At 52.2% G+C, this 15,898-nt stretch overlaps 2 protein-coding genes across 3 annotated transcripts; one reads left to right on the top strand and one right to left on the bottom strand.

Moving 5' to 3' along the window:
• Window positions 1-522: 522 nt before the first annotated feature.
• RHOG (ras homolog family member G) lies at window positions 523-13,988 on the bottom strand. Of its 2 annotated transcripts, none has more exons than XM_059874894.1 (2): window positions 5,756-13,988; window positions 523-1,713 (listed from the first exon to the last, which is right to left on the bottom strand). In XM_059874894.1, exon 2 carries the CDS (start codon window positions 1,651-1,653, stop codon window positions 1,078-1,080), a length of 576 nt encoding a protein of 191 aa, XP_059730877.1. In that variant the 5' UTR covers window positions 1,654-1,713; window positions 5,756-13,988; the 3' UTR covers window positions 523-1,077. The 2 variants fall into 2 exon arrangements, with proteins under 2 accessions (XP_059730877.1, NP_001073774.1); NM_001080305.1 differs by having other exon boundaries at window positions 13,923-13,988.
• LOC132342273 (basic proline-rich protein-like) lies at window positions 12,874-15,679 on the top strand. Its single transcript, XM_059875025.1, has 3 exons — window positions 12,874-12,940; window positions 13,586-14,195; window positions 14,808-15,679. The coding sequence occupies exons 1-3, from the start codon at window positions 12,874-12,876 to the stop codon at window positions 15,034-15,036; spliced, it is 906 nt and encodes a 301-aa protein (XP_059731008.1). The 3' UTR covers window positions 15,037-15,679.
• The last annotated feature ends 219 nt before the right edge of the window (window positions 15,680-15,898 follow it).

The raw sequence follows: 15,898 nt of genomic DNA, 5'->3' as shown, positions 1-15,898 counted from the left end.
GTCTAAGCCGATTTTGATGAGCAGGAGTGACTTTTTCTGCAGTGACTCCAGGCTTGGAAGCTCTGATACCTGGGAGAGCCTTCAGTTCAGTTCAGTTCAGTTGCTCAGTCGTGTCCGTTGAGGCAAAGGCCTGAGTGCTAGCCCCAACTCTGTCAGTAAAGATTTGTCCCCCTGGGGGTATAAGAAGACAGTTCTCAGGGCATGACTGTGAGAGCACCTACCTGCAGGCTGATGACTCAGCCTCTCCCTTTCTGAGCCTTAGATAAGGAAGTTTTTCCTCTTGCTTTGCATCCCAGACTACTGCAGAATCTGTGGCTGGGCCCCAGGACAAGACTGGGGCCCCTCCAAGGGAGCCCAGAGCTTTGTTAGGGAAATTGGGGGGTGGGGGGACCACAATGAAGTCTATTGTCCCCTGTCCCCTCTTGTAGGAAACAAAAGGCTCCCAGTCTCTGGGGAGTCCTAGCCCATGCTTGGTCCCTGCCCAACCCCCAATGCCCAGCACACAGGGAGGAGCCAGGGCCATTGGAGACAGGAGGTTTTATTGATGCTGATGGGGGTAGGAGGGGCCCCCAGGAGCCCGGAGGGTGTGGGGGTGGGGCTGAGTCAGTCAGCGGATGCTAAGGCTTAGGCACATGAGGGTAGGTTAGGGCACATTCATCTTCTTAGGATTCTGTGGCTCCTTCTCTGGGGCAGGGAGAGCGCATCATGAGGGCGGAGCAATCGAAGAGCAGCGAGGGAGAGGTTAGGGATGGCAGAGCGCTCCTAACCTGAGAGAAGGCACCACAATAGGCAGCAACATCTGGTCAGTAGGGGGAAATGGGGAGGGGGCACCTGGTTGGCTTCTTGGGGAGGGGCCCGTCTCAAGAATACCTGGTGTTCCCAAGCAGAGTAGGGCAGGGCCCAAAGCCCCTCTCCCTGTGGGCCTCCTTCAGAAGAAAAAGGCACTCGGGGAGCCCCCTTGGCAAGGGGTGCCAGAGTTAGTCCTTAAGGCACAGCTGGGGGCAGACAAGGCGCCAAGGCACAAAGGCACAACTGGTTGGGGGGGGGCAGGGGCAGCCTCCAAGCTGAGTGCCAGGGTCACAAGAGGACACAGGACCGCCCACGCTTGACAGGCGTGGGGTTGAGCACAGCCCGGACAGCCTCGGCAAACACTTCCTTGACGCCGTCCTGCTGCAGGGCCGAGCACTCGAGGTAGCGCACAGCGTGGATCTGCTTGGCCAGCGCCTGGCCCTGCTGCGGCGTGATGGGCGCCTGGCCCTGCTCCTTCAGGCGCCGCAGGGTGTCAGGCTGGGCTCTCAGGTCCTTCTTGGTTCCCACCAGGAGGATGGGCACATCAGGGCAGTGGTGGCACACTTCTGGATGCCACTTGTGCCGCACATTCTCATAGGAGGGCGGGCTGGCAATGGAGAAACAGATGACAAACACGTTGGTCTGAGGGTAGGAGAGTGTGCGGAGGCGGTCGTACTCCTCCTGGCCCGCTGTGTCCCACAGGTTCAGGTTCACCGTGCGCCCGTCCACTGCACTCTGGGCGCTGTAATTGTCGAACACTGTGGGGATGTACTCCTTGGGGAAGGCGTTGGTCGTGTAGCAGATGAGCAGGCATGTCTTGCCCACGGCTCCATCGCCCACTACCACACACTTGATGCTCTGCATCGTGGGTGCAGCTGGAGGCTGTGCCTCCTTCCCGTTCTGGGTCCCTCTGGATGCAGTGACCTATGGACAGACGAGAAGGATACTCTCGGTTAGGGAGTCCTAAGAAGAAAGGATGGGGGCATACAGAGGGGAACCAGCTCCAGTTCTATTAACCTGACACCATCCTGCAATCCCATCAAGATAGACCACAGACAGACAGACATAAAATGGGAGACAGGTCCTGAGACCAAGCAAGGATGCTCAAGAATAAGGAGGCTGGCACTAATGTGTAATATATTATGTGAAGCATGTAAGTTCTGATGGCAGACTAAGGTCAAAATCTAGTTCTGTTATCTCCTAGCTTTATGACCCTGGACAAATTACTTAACCTCTCTATGTCTCATTTTCCTAATCTGTAAAATGGGGATGAAATAATACCTACTTCATTGGGTTGTTGTGAGGATTATATACATTAACACGTGTAAAGCATTTAGTACAGGGTCTGGTCATAATACAGAGAAGGCGATGGTACCCCACTCTAGTACTCTTGCCTGGAAAATCCCATGGATAGAGGAGCCTGGTGGGCTGCAGTCCATGGGGTCACTAGAGTCAGATATGACTGAGCAACTTCACTTTCACTTTTCACTTTCACGCATTGGAGAAGGAAATGGCAACCCACTCCAATGTTCTTGCCTGGAGAATCCCAGGGACGGGGTAGCCTGGTGGGCTGCCATCTATGGGGTCACACAGAGTCGGACTCGACTAAAGTGACTTAGCAGCAGCAGCAGCTGGTCATAATAAGCATTCAATAAGTATTAGCTACTTTTGGCCATAGGACTGGAAAAGGTCAGTTTTCATTCCAATCCCAAAGAAAGGCAATGCCAAAGAATGCTCAAACTACTGCACAATTGCACTCATCTCACATGCTAGTTAAGTAATGCTCAAAATTCTCTAAGCCAGGCTTTAGCAATACGTGAACCGTGAACTTTCTGATGTTCAAGCTGGTTTTAGAAAAGGCAGAGGAACCAGAGATCAAATTGCCAACATCTGCTGGATCATGGAAAAAGCAAGAGAGTTCCAGAAAAACATCTATTTCTGCTCTATTGACTGTGCCAAAGCCTTTGTGTAGATCACAATAAACTGTGGAAAATTCTGAAAAAGATGGGAATACCAGACCACCTGATCTGCCTCTTGAGAAATGTGTATGCAGGTCAGGAAGCAACAGTTAGAACTGGACATGGAACAACAGACTGGTTCCAAAGAGGAAAAGGAGTACGTCAAGGCTGTATATTGTCACCCTGCTTATTTATCTATGCAGAGTACATCATGAGAAACACTGGACTGGAAGAAACACAAACTGGAATCAAGATTGCCGGGAGAAATATCAATAACCTCAGATATGCAGATGACACCACCCTTATGGCAGAAGGTGAAGAGGAACTCAAAAGCCTCTTGATGAAAGTGAAAGTGGAGAGTGAAAAAGTTGGCTTAAAGCTCAACATTCAGAAAACGAAGATCATGGCATCCAGTCCCACCACTTCATGGGAAATAGATGGGGAAACAGTGGAAACAGTGTCAGACTTCATTTTTTTGGGCTCCAAAATCACTGCAGATGGTGATTGTAGCCATGAAATTAAAAGACGCTTACTCCTTGGAAGGAAAGTTATGACCAACCTAGATAGCATATTCAAAAGCAGAGACATTACTTTGCCAACAAAGGTCCGTCTAGTCAAGGCTCTGGTTTTTCCAGTGGTCATGTACGGATGTGAGAGTTGGACTGTGAAGAAGGCTGAGCACCAAAGAATTGATGCTCTTGAACTGTGGTATTGGAGAAGACTCTTGAGAGTCCCTTGGACTGCAAGGAGATCCAACTAGTCCATTCTGAAGGAGATCAGCCCTGGGATTTCTTTGGAGGGAATGATGCTGAAGCTGAAACTCCAGTACTTTGCCACCTCACGCGAAGAGCTGACTCATTGGAAAAGACTCTGATGCTGGGAGGGATTGGGGGCAGGAGGAGAAGGGGACGCCAGAGGATGAGATGGCTGGATGGCATCACTGACTCGATGGACTTGAGTTTGAGTGAACTCCGTGACTTTGTGATGGACAGGGAGGCCTGGCGTGCTGCGATTCATGGGGTCGCAAAGAGTCGGACACGACTGAGCAACTGAACTGAACTGAACTGATTTTTCCTCTAGGAAGTACTGACACCAAAGGACGGTGCAGATGTGTAGGGATCTACTAGACCCTCTATCAGATATGCACCCCTCCCACTGGTATACTGGAGACCGCTTCTGGCACAGGTTACTCTGAGATGCAGCCATGGGTGGAGCCTCCCATCTCAGGACCCACCAGCCCCAGAGCACTGACACTTCAATTCCAAACATGACATCTTGGCTACTGACTGCAAACCGAAATGTGTTATGAGAAGCCTGTTGAGTAAGGGGCACAATTCTCTAGGCAGCTGCCAATCTCAAACTAGGGTGCCCTGGGAATGGTGAAAAGGAGGGAGAGCTTACACCATCATTCGTGGAAGCAGGGGAACCCTATCTGGACACACAGAGCCAGGCTGGTGACTCAGTGCAGGGGAACACTGGAGATAGAGCCAAGGCTGGGATTTGGTCTGGAATCTGGGTGTGTAATGATGAGCGAGGCAGAGGCCGGGGGTCCCAGACGTCTGCATCTTCTCTCAAGGAGGGTTAAAGCCCAGCCAAGAGGGATGAACAGAAGAATAAGACAAAAATTTGATTTTCCCCTTAATCTTCTATCCCTTTCCTGAGATCATGGCCTGTGCCTCTGAAGAATCTGAGCGGCTTCTGGACTTTTGGGCAGAGAACAGTGTCATTAAGTACTATCACTGAGAAGATATGCTGGTATCAGACTGGTCAAGGATTCTAATCACAGCTCCACTAACTAGTCAAATATGATTCTCAGGCAACATATTTAAGTTTCCTAAGCCTCAAATTTTCTCATCTGTAAGATGGGGATAGAGCTGGTGAGACTATAAAATAAGCTAACATGTAGAGAGTGTTTGGCATGAGGCATGGCACACAGGAAGCGGCAAATAAGTCAGCTGCTGTAATTATCTGTGGGGTAAGTTTGAGAGGAGTCCCCCTTCCAACCATCACCTGGTCACCTCTGAAGCTCACAGGCCCTTGAGGTGAGGAACTGCTCTTCCGAATTCTGGAACAGAACAGAGCTTCCGGAAACCCTGTGATTATTTATACTGCTGTGGCAAGGGTAGTCCTCTAATTGACTACTTCCTCTCAGCCACGGGGGACTTTTTCTGGCTAGTATGTGACTTCCTTTCCCTGCAGCTCTCTCACAACCAGGTCCCTGCTCCCTGGGAGGGGACAGCTCTGTGTATGACAGTATGACACACCCAGTTCTCTTAGCTATCTCCTGCTCCACCCAAGCGCTATCATCCCTGGCCCATCTTCTCCATTTCACTTTATACACAGCAAAACTGTACCCTGGTCTGCCAACACTTATCCTCCAACCTGTCCTCTCAACTATTGGTCCCAAAGCCTCAAAAATCAAATTTGGAGGGACCAGGGGGAATCTACCACTGGAAAGTAGAAAAGGAATCCTGGTGGTGTGGAACCTGCATAGAATCCAGGGCTTGGTCCCTCCCAGCTCCCCCTCCCAGGCCCCAGCTTCCCCTGGGACCAGCTGGGAGGGAAGTGAGTTCATTCTATGAGGCTGCCTCTCTGGTTTACAGTAAAAATATTTCCATCTTATTTGCATGAATAAATGTGTGTTCAACCTCAGAAGAGCAGATAGAGGGCCTCAAGGGTATGGGTCCAGAAAGAAGACAAGGACCCTCTAGGGCACTTGAGGATTTGGGACTGGAAGTCAAGAGAACTCAGCCAAGTCCTAGCCCCAGGGCTGCTTTGCTGCCAACTCACTGCAACCAAGCAAGAGGCACTTACCCTCTCTGGGCCTCAGTTTCCCAATCTGTGAAATGGAGAGAAAAAAGCCTGTGCAAGGATACTAAGTGGATGAGATGAGACACTAAGAAGCCTGGGGGCAGAGGACAAGATGATGGAGATAGGAAAGGCCCCTGGGAGCACAGGGTCGGGGTGGGAAGGTTGAATCAGTCAGCAAACGCCTAAGACCTTGGCACCTGAGCTCAAATCAGGGCATGTTCATGTTCTCAGGATTCTGTGGCTTCTTCCTTGGGGGAAGAGACAGCATCTTGGGGAGGCGGTGTTGGTGCCATTTCTCGTGTCCACTGGAAAGTTGAGGAGAACCCAGCATCTTGAAGAGCAGATGCTCTCTAGGCCTGTAAATCTTTAGCTGCACACAAAGCAGGGGAGTGGCCATGGCTGTGTGACCAGGAACTCCTCCCCCCAAGCCCAGCACTGGGCTGGCCTAGGCAGGAAGGCAAGGAGGGGACTCTGGCTGACAGTCACAAGGCCAGAGAGACCAGAAGTACAGCTGGCTCCAGGCAGCTTTCTAGGGAGGGGTTATCAACCAGCAATCAGTAAATCAGCCCTCAAAGGAGCGAGGAGGGAGCAGGAAGCTTCCGGGCTGGTGAGGGAACAGGGACTGACACCGGAAAAGGATCACGAGGGAGGCAGTGTCCAGAAACAGGCAGGGCAGAGGCAATACAACATAGGGCCAAGGGCACCAGATCCCTGACTCTGACCTTCTGGGATCACCTGCTGACTCTACCCCTTGATTAAAAGCCCTCCACGGTACAACCCTTTACAGACCACATGGTATTACATTTTTTCATCCTTCTAACAACTCATTGGTACTATTCATACTTGCAGATGAGGAAACAAACCCAGAGCAGTTAAAATAACTCAACATCACACAGCTAGTCAGCACAGGACCCTCCCCCCCTTTTTTTAAACACAGACTCCAATTTTGCAATCCAAAGCCCTATGCTTTCCTCAGTGTGTCACACAGCCTCCAAGTTACCCTTACCAGCTGACTTTGTGACCTTAAGCCTGTAACTCACTTCCCTTCCTGGAACCTTAGTTTCTTCATTTGTATGACAGGCGTGATAAAACTCACCCTCCCTGTCTCAAAGGGCAGCAGGGAAGATCCTGGGCACAGGGATGAACATGCTTTATAAACCTGGACGTGGGCTGCACATAGAAGGTGGCAAAGGCAAAGCCTTTCCTACCGAGAGGCTGGAATCATTGAGTATACAGGTGCTTGAGAGGTGGCAGCAGCCCAATTCTCCCCATTCAGGGACAGTTCAGACCCTTATCCTCTCTCCCAGGACAACTCTTTTCTCTGAACACCTATGGCCTGAACTAGGTCGAATAAGTTCCCATAGCTCATTTAAGGAGGGCGCATGCTCAAAAGGTAGGATCTAGCCTGTACCATGCAGGATAAAGAACAGTCAATGCTGTAGGAGGCCAGACAAGGACAATGGCCTGCCTGGGGTTGGGGGATCGACTGTAACTTATTCACTAGGTCACTTAAAAAAAAAAGAACTTTTGTTTAGTATGTAAATAAACATTTGCAGATTAGTATAGTCTTAGCCATATTATAATGACTTGTTCTGGCTTTCTATTCTCAGCTTAATTCAGATCATGCCTGGTCCCTCATCTTGGCTTTCAGAGTTATTCATAATCTGGCAAAGGTTTTGGAGTCAGATAAAGAATCCGCTTGCAACGCAGGAGACACAGGAGACTCGGGTTCGATCCCTGGGTCAAGATCCCCTAGAGAAGTTAATGGCAACTGCTCCAGTATTCTTGCCTGGAGAATCACATGGACAGAGGGGCCTGGCAGGCTGCAGTCCAAGGGGTCACAAAGAGTTGGACACAACTGAGTGACTGAGCACTCTACACATTCCACAGAGCTGGGTTTAAATCCTAGTTCTGCCATGATGAGCTAACCCTAATAGTATCAACCCTATAAGGCTGTTATATAGATGAAGTGCGTTGATACACAATGTGTATGTACTAAGCAGGTACTTTGAAATGGGAGTTCCCTGGTCCAGAGGGGTCTTCACTGTCCTATGTAAACAGGCCAGGATCATTCTGGCCTCTGAACTTTTCCTCCTGTTCTTCTCTCTGCTGCCACTCCTTCTCCCCTCTCAAATCTTACTGACTCAAGACCTAGCTTAAGTCTCATGGTCCCAAGAGACTACTGGATTCTCCTTTCTTTGAACTTCCACAGTATGGCCACCCTTGTAACCCTCCTTTGGCTCTGAGTCACGATCCTTCTGCAGTAGTCACATACAAGTTCCTTAGCTTGTGGATGCCCCCCTGACCAATACTGAAGCTTGACCTCCTCGACTCCCCCACCAAAAAGCTGAGTACAGGCTTCTGATCTGCATGCTTCTGTTTCAGTTACTGAGATCTGCATAAAAAGGTCAGAAGCCCAGAACTGGACTGACACCTCCATAGTCCAAATTGCAGTGCTGAATCTTACTGGACAGGAGTGGCAGCCAAAAGCTTTGACTGGGATAGGCAAGAATCTTTCCTCCCAGTGTCAGTTTGACCTGGCTCCCGCAGGGAGCACAGTCCAAGGGGCTCATCCTATCTGAGCATAGTCCCCAGAGCCTAGCCTGTACCCAGTGGGGCCTGGTCTTGGGGTGTGGCCCAGGCAGGCCCAGAATGGGGAAGGGAAAGGAAGCAGCATATTGCCTGATTGCCAGATCTCTGTGGCAGTTGTAGCAGGGGAAGTGTCCCAACTGGGAGTGGGGGAGGGGAGGAATAGGCCCTAAGAGCTGGGGGAGTATGAAGGCAGTGGGAACTTACTGGAGCCTTTTAATCTGCCTCCCTGACACGGGAGATCCCCTCCTGCAGTCCTCCCTGAAACTCATCCTAACTATACATCACTCGGGGTATTCTGATCCTAGGCTCTGGCACATCACCCAGATCCTCTCCACAAGCAGCCTCCACATTCTCTTCTGTAGAACACATCAAGTAGCCATATTCACTGTCCTGGTGAGAATCCAGCATTTCTCCATTTCCACCCTTCAGTCTACCACTCAGCAGCTCAGAAGACTCCAACTGCCTCAAAGGATCCCCTAATTTGTCCTCCAGAGCCAAGCACCACTGCCACCTCCTCCAGGAAAGTTTTTTTGTAAACCACCCAAGTCACCAATGACTTATTCCATCCAAGGTCTGGGTCCTGATTTTCTCACAGGTGCAGTCTATCTCAGTCATGTGGAAGCTTATCTGAATCTCTTGTCACTAGACTGGGAAGGCCTAGAGGGTAAGGTCCTGGCCATGTCTTTCTGGGCTAAGCATGGCATGCAGTGGCTGTCAGTAAATAGCTGAAAGAACTCAATCTGTCCTTCATGTCTTTGCACATGGGAGTTCCTCTTTCTGGAATTCTGCTCCCCTTCCACTGTCACCCCACTCCACAGCCTCCCAGTCCTTCAGGGCCCAGCTCCATTCCCCAGCTTCTCAAGGACAGCATCCCTTCTGCCCCACCTCCCCCAGTACTGTTATTTAGGTTCATTGTGCTGAACTAACATGAGCTTCATGAGGAGGGAAATCTGTCCTGCCTACTTCCACAAGCCCAGCAGAGGGCTGAGCAAAAGCTGCAGACTGACTGACACCTCCTCTCTCATCAATTCAGACTTTGATTCTGGGAAGAAGGAAGGGCCTCCAGGCCCAGGAGACACCAGACAAGGGTAACTAATTTCCTCCCCTTGAGTATGATTTAGGGTAACTGAGGGAGTGCCCTGTCCCTCAGCTGGAAGAGTGAGAGGGGTTGGAGCAGGCATAGCTCTAGTCCAGTGGTAGGAAAAGTGGTACTGATGAGGCTAAGGACTGGAATATCTGAAGACCAGGGCTGGTCAAAGATGAGGTCAGGGTCATGGTCATGGTCAGTGTTAGAAACAGCTTCAGAAGTTCTGCCAGTCTGTCTGTCTGTTTGAAGAGGGGAGTAGGAGAGGCATGGTACGAAGAGGCTCAAAGGGGCTGCAGCTGGGCTAGCAGGAGGAAGCTGGGGGAGACATGAGGTCAGCATGGGGCTGGGACCAAGCCAAGGGCTGAGTCTTGCTTTTTCTTCCCCTTCTCCCATCAGCAGGGACAGAACCCAAGACAGCCTAGTTCCCAGCCTTAAAAAAAAAAAAATTCACGCTGGAGAATTCTCCACCTCTTTCCATTCTCCACCCTTTAGCCCCCGTGGAGGATCCTGCAGACAGAGTAGGAGATGGAGGGAGTTGAGTCTACCCACTAGGGATCGGGGAGGAGGAGGGTACAAGACAGATATAGTTGGGAGGGGTGTGGGAGGCTGGGGCCCTTTCACTCAGTCCCAGCTCCTCTCCTTCTCCTGGTGTCCAAGCACCTGGGGTGCTCCACATACAGCCAGCCCCAGGGCCAGCGCAGCAGGCTGGGGGAGCTAAGGAGGCTGCCCTCCTCCCCCACCAGGCAGCACAGAGGAAGGCTGAACACTTGCTTCCTCCTCCTTCCTCCTCCCCACTAACAGCAGCTCAGCAGTCCTGGGGCCCCACGGAAGGCCCGTGAAGTGGCACTTCCTTTGCCTCTGCTCATTTCACACGAGGCTGTACAGAAGTGCCATCCTCCCAATCCTGCCTCCCCACCTGAAAATACCCAGAGACCCAGGGCTGCCCAGACACTTCAACACCGCCCCAGACCTGAGGGGGTTTCCACAAGGGAAAAACACATCAGGGAGGAAACTCCGGCATCTATTTTCCACTGTCAGTGGGGCAGAGCTGGAGCCGGGCATCGGGTACTCCCCCATGTTGCTGTCCCCTGGCAAAGTCCCTGACTCTCTGGCCTCTTCTCTTGTGCTTTGGGGAAAGGGGCCACACACCCAGACAGCTACTTAGACCTGTTCAAGGTGGGGTCCAGAGTTGGGGGCCCCGCTCTGAGGAGCCTCTTGAGGGAAGGAGAGTCAGAGCTATCAGTATTCCGTATGCTCTTTGGAGCTATTGATAGGCAACTCCTTACTTCTGAAGCTGAGCCACAAGACAGAAAGCTGACAAGAGTTAGTTACAGGATTGTGAGCAAATCCAGGACAAGGACCTGGGTTTCCTGACCTCTAGCCTGGGAATGGGCCCACTGCTCTGACCTCATTCAGGATGACCCTACCATAGTTTATCCCTTCAGGAAATGGGCCAAAGGGGCCAGGTTGACATCTGAGCCTATTTTGCTTCCAGGCCCTCATGCCTAGCCAGTGCTGGGGCATCTGTGATTCAGAACTGACATTACTGGACAGACAGCCACTCTCCCAGCTGAGGAGAGCCTCCTCTAGGCTGGAGCTCCGGGGGAGATGCCCTACCCCCATGACATGAGGACAAAAGAGGAAGCTGGACCCTGGACAGGAAAACCAATCTGTTCTGGGGAGGCGGCCCAGGCTTTGTCTTTGGTTTCCCTCTTCACAGAACCCTATGAGCCTCACCACTCACAGGTATACACTGTGTATGCAGGAGGGGTCTTTAGTCTGGGCCCCCATCTTCTTTTCAGTTGCTCAGCTACCTGCATTCTAATATCTTCCCAACTGTCTCACTACAGCCACAACCTCTCAAATCTTCCTGCTCATGACCCCCTAAAAATTTACACCAGCCACTTCATCTGCCGTAACATCTTGCCAGAAACAACTCTCCATATCTTAGATTCTCAACCAGGATCTTGACCTGAGTCACTTCTCTTCACGTAAAGACCCTGACCATAGTTTTTTTAGCCAAGACCTCAATGGTAGCCTCCTATAGCAGGTACATATTCCTCACCCCCACCCTCTGCAAAATATTTTCCCACTTAGATTCCTCCCACCTTGGTTATATTTTTCCGGTGGTGGCTTTCATGCAATTAGCTCAAACTTTCAGTGGGGCCAGGTCTTGTCTGGGAGAACCCCTGTTTCATCCATCCTATCTTTACTCTTAGAATTCTGTTGGTTGCTCATTTATCTAAAGTACTGGTTTGGTAGGTGGGAAGTCAGGACTCCTGGGTGGTTTTTTAACTGAGCCCTGATGCTGGGAAATTCCTTGCATATATGTCCTCCCCTGAGCTGGGATTTTTATGCAGGTCCTTGGGACTTCCTGCTGGGGTCAAACCTCTATACCTCCCAGAATGTCAGTAGGACAGACAGGAGTGCGGAGGAAGAAACAATCATGGGAACAGACAACTGTGAGAAGGGAAGGAGACATAATGGGGTACAGGAATGGTCCTTAAACCTAGCTGTGCTTGGGAATCCCACAAAAGTAGCACTTGCTGTCCTCCACTTCTCTTCTAGTGGAGAGAAATGAATAGAGTAGACCTGAGAAGGCAGAGGGAAGCATGATCTCTCAGCATGCATCCCAAAGGCTCTAGAATGGGGACAGCAAGGCTTACAAAGAGCCAGGCCGGATTTCAGTTAGACTCGGAAGAAATTCCCGACAGAGAGGGAACAGGCTCTTAGGTGAGAGGGAGAATATTAAGGATGCCTGAGGAAGAGGGGTAAGCAGAACTCTAGAGAGCTTCCTGGTCACCAAGGCGTTGATGCAGCCCAGGGCACGTGGGAATCTGGCCTGGGCAGCCCTGAAAGCAGCAGGAAAGAGCAGGCAGACACCTTTGCCTCATACCCCTCTTTTTTTCCTGAACTGGAACTAAGACATTTAAGATTGAAGTTAAACCAGCCATAGTCTTCCCTCTTGAACCCTGTACTTTCCTTCCGTCACACCTAGCTGACCTGGTTCCCTTCTCCCCACCAGGCGGTGCTGGAACCAGTGAGCAATGCAGTCAGGGACCTTTAGGCTGTCCCCCAGGCTCCAGGCCTGGCCTCTTGACTAAGCACCTAAGGGTCTGGGAGATTTTGATTTCCCACGGCCTCTCTCACCAGTCCTATTCAATATTGTGTCACTCTACCCTGATACTCCGAATGCTACAGACTGCTTCCTCCTACCTAACCACAACCTCACCCACTGCAGGTTCCCTTCATTCTGCTGGCTTCCCCTGCTCTGGGCCCTCTCAAGGCTGAGAGCAGTTATTTTGTCTCCAAAAGATAAAGATATGTACGTGTAGACACTTGCACGCACATACACATCTACAGAGGTTTTCCAAACCCTTCATCACTTTTATCAAGGGGAGGCTGCAGCCCGCCTCTCTGAATTAGGGTGGTCTGAAAGGTTCCCCAAAGCTGGAGATTCTTTACTGAAACGGAAGGAGAAGACAGGGATCCATCAAAGTGAGGGCAGACGGAAGAATCAAGAGGGTGGATATGTGTGCAGAGCCAGAAGCTGGGCAAAGAAGGCAGCAGGGAGGCCACAGGGATAGGACAAGGATGGACAGAGAAGCAGGGCAGGGGAGAGGTCAGGGGCCAGGCATGACTGTGTGTTTGGGGGAAAAGCAACTGGAGAGGATGCGAGAAGAGGGTGACAAAGGCTTTGAGAGTAGAGTCTGAAGAAGGAATGGAGGAAGACAGAATGAGAACTTGTAGAGTTCAGGGACTAACAATGGGGGAGAGGGAAGACTAGGAGATGGCTCATCATTTTCCAAGGCGAGAGTCTTTGTGGCCTCCCAGAAGCCCTATTCTCCCCATCTCCTACAAACAGTCCTGCTCTCAGTGAGGCCCTCTCGCTAAGGATGATCAGCACCTCCGAGTAAGAGCCCTTCCACTTCTGTAATAGGGGAAGACCTGGTTCCTTTCCTTCCTCCGTCTACCCCGCCAATGAGCAGTGCCAGGCAACGGCCAGCTAGGCATAGCCGATGTTTGCTCACTACAATACTTGTTTCTCCGTTCCAGGGATGGAGAGGTTATGCTTCAGACAGAGACACACAGAAGCACTGGGGTCGGCCGGGGGTCCCCCACCCTCCTGAGCACAGGGGACCCTTGGGCTGCAGTCTGGACCGGCGTCGATCTTCCAAGGAAGGAGCTCCTTCTCCGCAGCCCAGGGCTTCAGAGGCAATAGACAGCCTCTCCCTCTACCTCACAAGTGTCACAACTGCCAAAGCAGTTCTCTAGCCCAGGGGCCCCTTCCCCTCAACACACTTCAGAACAGCCCTCCCGCAACTCCTGGGGGCACCCCATCTCTGAGTCCCATCTCCCAGCTCTGAGCTCTTCCCCTCAGAGACTTTTCTCTCGGAGCGGGAGCCCCTCCGACCTCAGGAGTCCCTCGCGGCTCCCGGGGGCCGGTACCGCCGCCATCGGTACAGGAACCCCCACCCTCCCGGAGCCGTCGCCGGCTCGCAGTGGCCCGTGCCCGTCCCCGCCCCGCCCGGCCGGCCGCGCCCGCCCAACTTGGAGCGAGCCGAGCACCTCCCGCCGCGGCCTCCCGAAGCCAAACTTCCCGGGCCTGGGCTCGCGTCCAGTCCCGGGCCGGCCGGGCTCCCTTTCCCCGGACCCTCAGCCCGCCGGCCGGTGCCGGGCCTCACCTGGTGCCCTCCCCGCTGCGGGGGAGCCGGGGGCGGCGGCAGCTGCTCGGGGCTTGAGAAGGAAGTGAGAGCGGGAGGCCGGAGGAAGTGGGGGGGGCGGGCCCGCCGGCGGGGCGGGGCGCGGGAGCGGGCCGGGCCGGGGCGGGGCCCTACCAGGAAGTCAGCGGGCCGGTCCCCCCCACCCCCGGTCGCCCCCAGCCGGTTGGCCCCCGGTGCTGGGCTCCCTCACCCCAGCCCTTTACCTCTGAGGCCTTTTAGGTCAGGGCGTCTAAGGTCAGTCCTCCCAGCCTCCTTCTTGCCACCCTCACCCCAGCAGAGGCCCTAGCCTAGGCGCTTGGGTTTTGTCCCCCTTCATCGTATCTCGCCCCCACCCACCCCTGCGAGAAGATGCTGAGAACGGGCGCCCCTAGGCCTGGTGCCTTCAGTCAAGCCCCGGGATCGAGCGATGGCCCAGGCTGGGATTTGGCTAGAATGGGTCCGGCTGGGACAGTCCCCACCCCTGCCCCGAGCCCCGGGGGAGCGCGGGGTGGCGGTGATTCAGCAGTGGGAAGGCCCCAGACCCCTGGGAAGGGTGCGGAGACTGGGGGAAGGGGAGCTGGCGTCAGCACCCGGGGAAAGACAAGATCAGCAGAGGCGCAGGCGGAGCCGCGGGCCCCAAAAACAGGATGTCGTGTCGTTGTTCCGCACCCGGCGGCTCCGCGCGCCTGGGCTCCGGGGAAGAGGCGGGGCGGGGCCAGGACGTGGGGCTCCCCTCGCCCCCTCTTCTCGCTGGGGCGCGCAACTGCTTGGGACAGAAGGACCGCACCCAGCCCTGAATCCTGCCGGGGCCCTGGGGACGGGCGGGTGGGCGGACTCGTGGGCGCCCTCTGGTGCTTCTGCTCTTAGGTCTTGCGCGTGGAGCTCTGACTTGAGAAAATATTCTTCGTCCAACACAAACTTTCTGAGTGCCTACCACGTGGAGGGCTGCGTGCTAGGTGCTATAGAGGAAAACAGAGACGTTAACGAAAGGCTCCTTGTCTCCAAGAGGCTTTCCAGAGAAAGAGGAAGAACAACTCCTAGAATAAACTGTTCAACTTTTCTGAGCCTCCATTTTATCTTTGGCGATATAGAATGACATCCCCGTCATCCTGTAGTTGTGAAGATGAGAATGGATGTAAAAGGCCTGCTGCCAGTGGCTGGCTCACAGTAAACACTCAACAAATACTTCTTTTTCTCTTTTTAAAAATCATATTAATGTAAGAATGAGTTCCCAAAACACAACGTGCCTCCCCACATCTTGGGGTCTTTGTGCATTCTATTACTTCCGCCTAACTTCTGTATTGACTGCCAGGCGAAATAGGCTCAGCCTTTCACAATCTGTCCTTAATGGACCACTGCCTCCAACAAGACACACACACACACACACACACCACCTCTGCCTTGCACTTGGTAGTCTCTCCCAGTGCTGTCTAATCGAAATGTGAGCCACATATGTAACTTAAAATTTTCTAGTGCTGACATTTTTTTAAAAAGTAAAAAGAAGGAATTCCCTGGAAGTTCAGTAGTTAGGACTCCACCCTTCCATTGCAGGGGGCACCTGTTCAGTCCCTGGTCAGGGAATTAAGACCCCATCAGCTGTAAGTCCTTCCCCCAATTTAATTAAAAAGAAACAGGTAAATTTTAATTTTACTAATATATTTTTCTTAGCCCAACATATGCAAAATATTGTCATTCAACTTCAACATGTAATCAGTATAAAATTATTGATTATGAAAATGAATAGGCTATTTTATATTCTTTTTTTGTGCTAAGTCTTTGAAATCTAGTGTATGTTTTACACTCAGAGTACATCTGAATTTTAGCTAGACACATTTCAAATGCTTGATGGTACATGTAGCTAGTGGGTATGGGAACAGAGATGTTAAAACCTCCATCAGATTCAGGCTGGTAAATGACTGAGTGGATGAATTCATTCTCCATGATTTTTCTGCTCAAGC

This window comes from Bos taurus, chromosome 15, assembly GCF_002263795.3.
Source record: "Bos taurus isolate L1 Dominette 01449 registration number 42190680 breed Hereford chromosome 15, ARS-UCD2.0, whole genome shotgun sequence".
NCBI classification, from domain to species: Eukaryota; Metazoa; Chordata; class Mammalia; order Artiodactyla; family Bovidae; genus Bos; species Bos taurus.
Note: the sequence above shows the minus strand (reverse complement) of the source record. Positions and strands in the feature narration are given on the sequence as shown.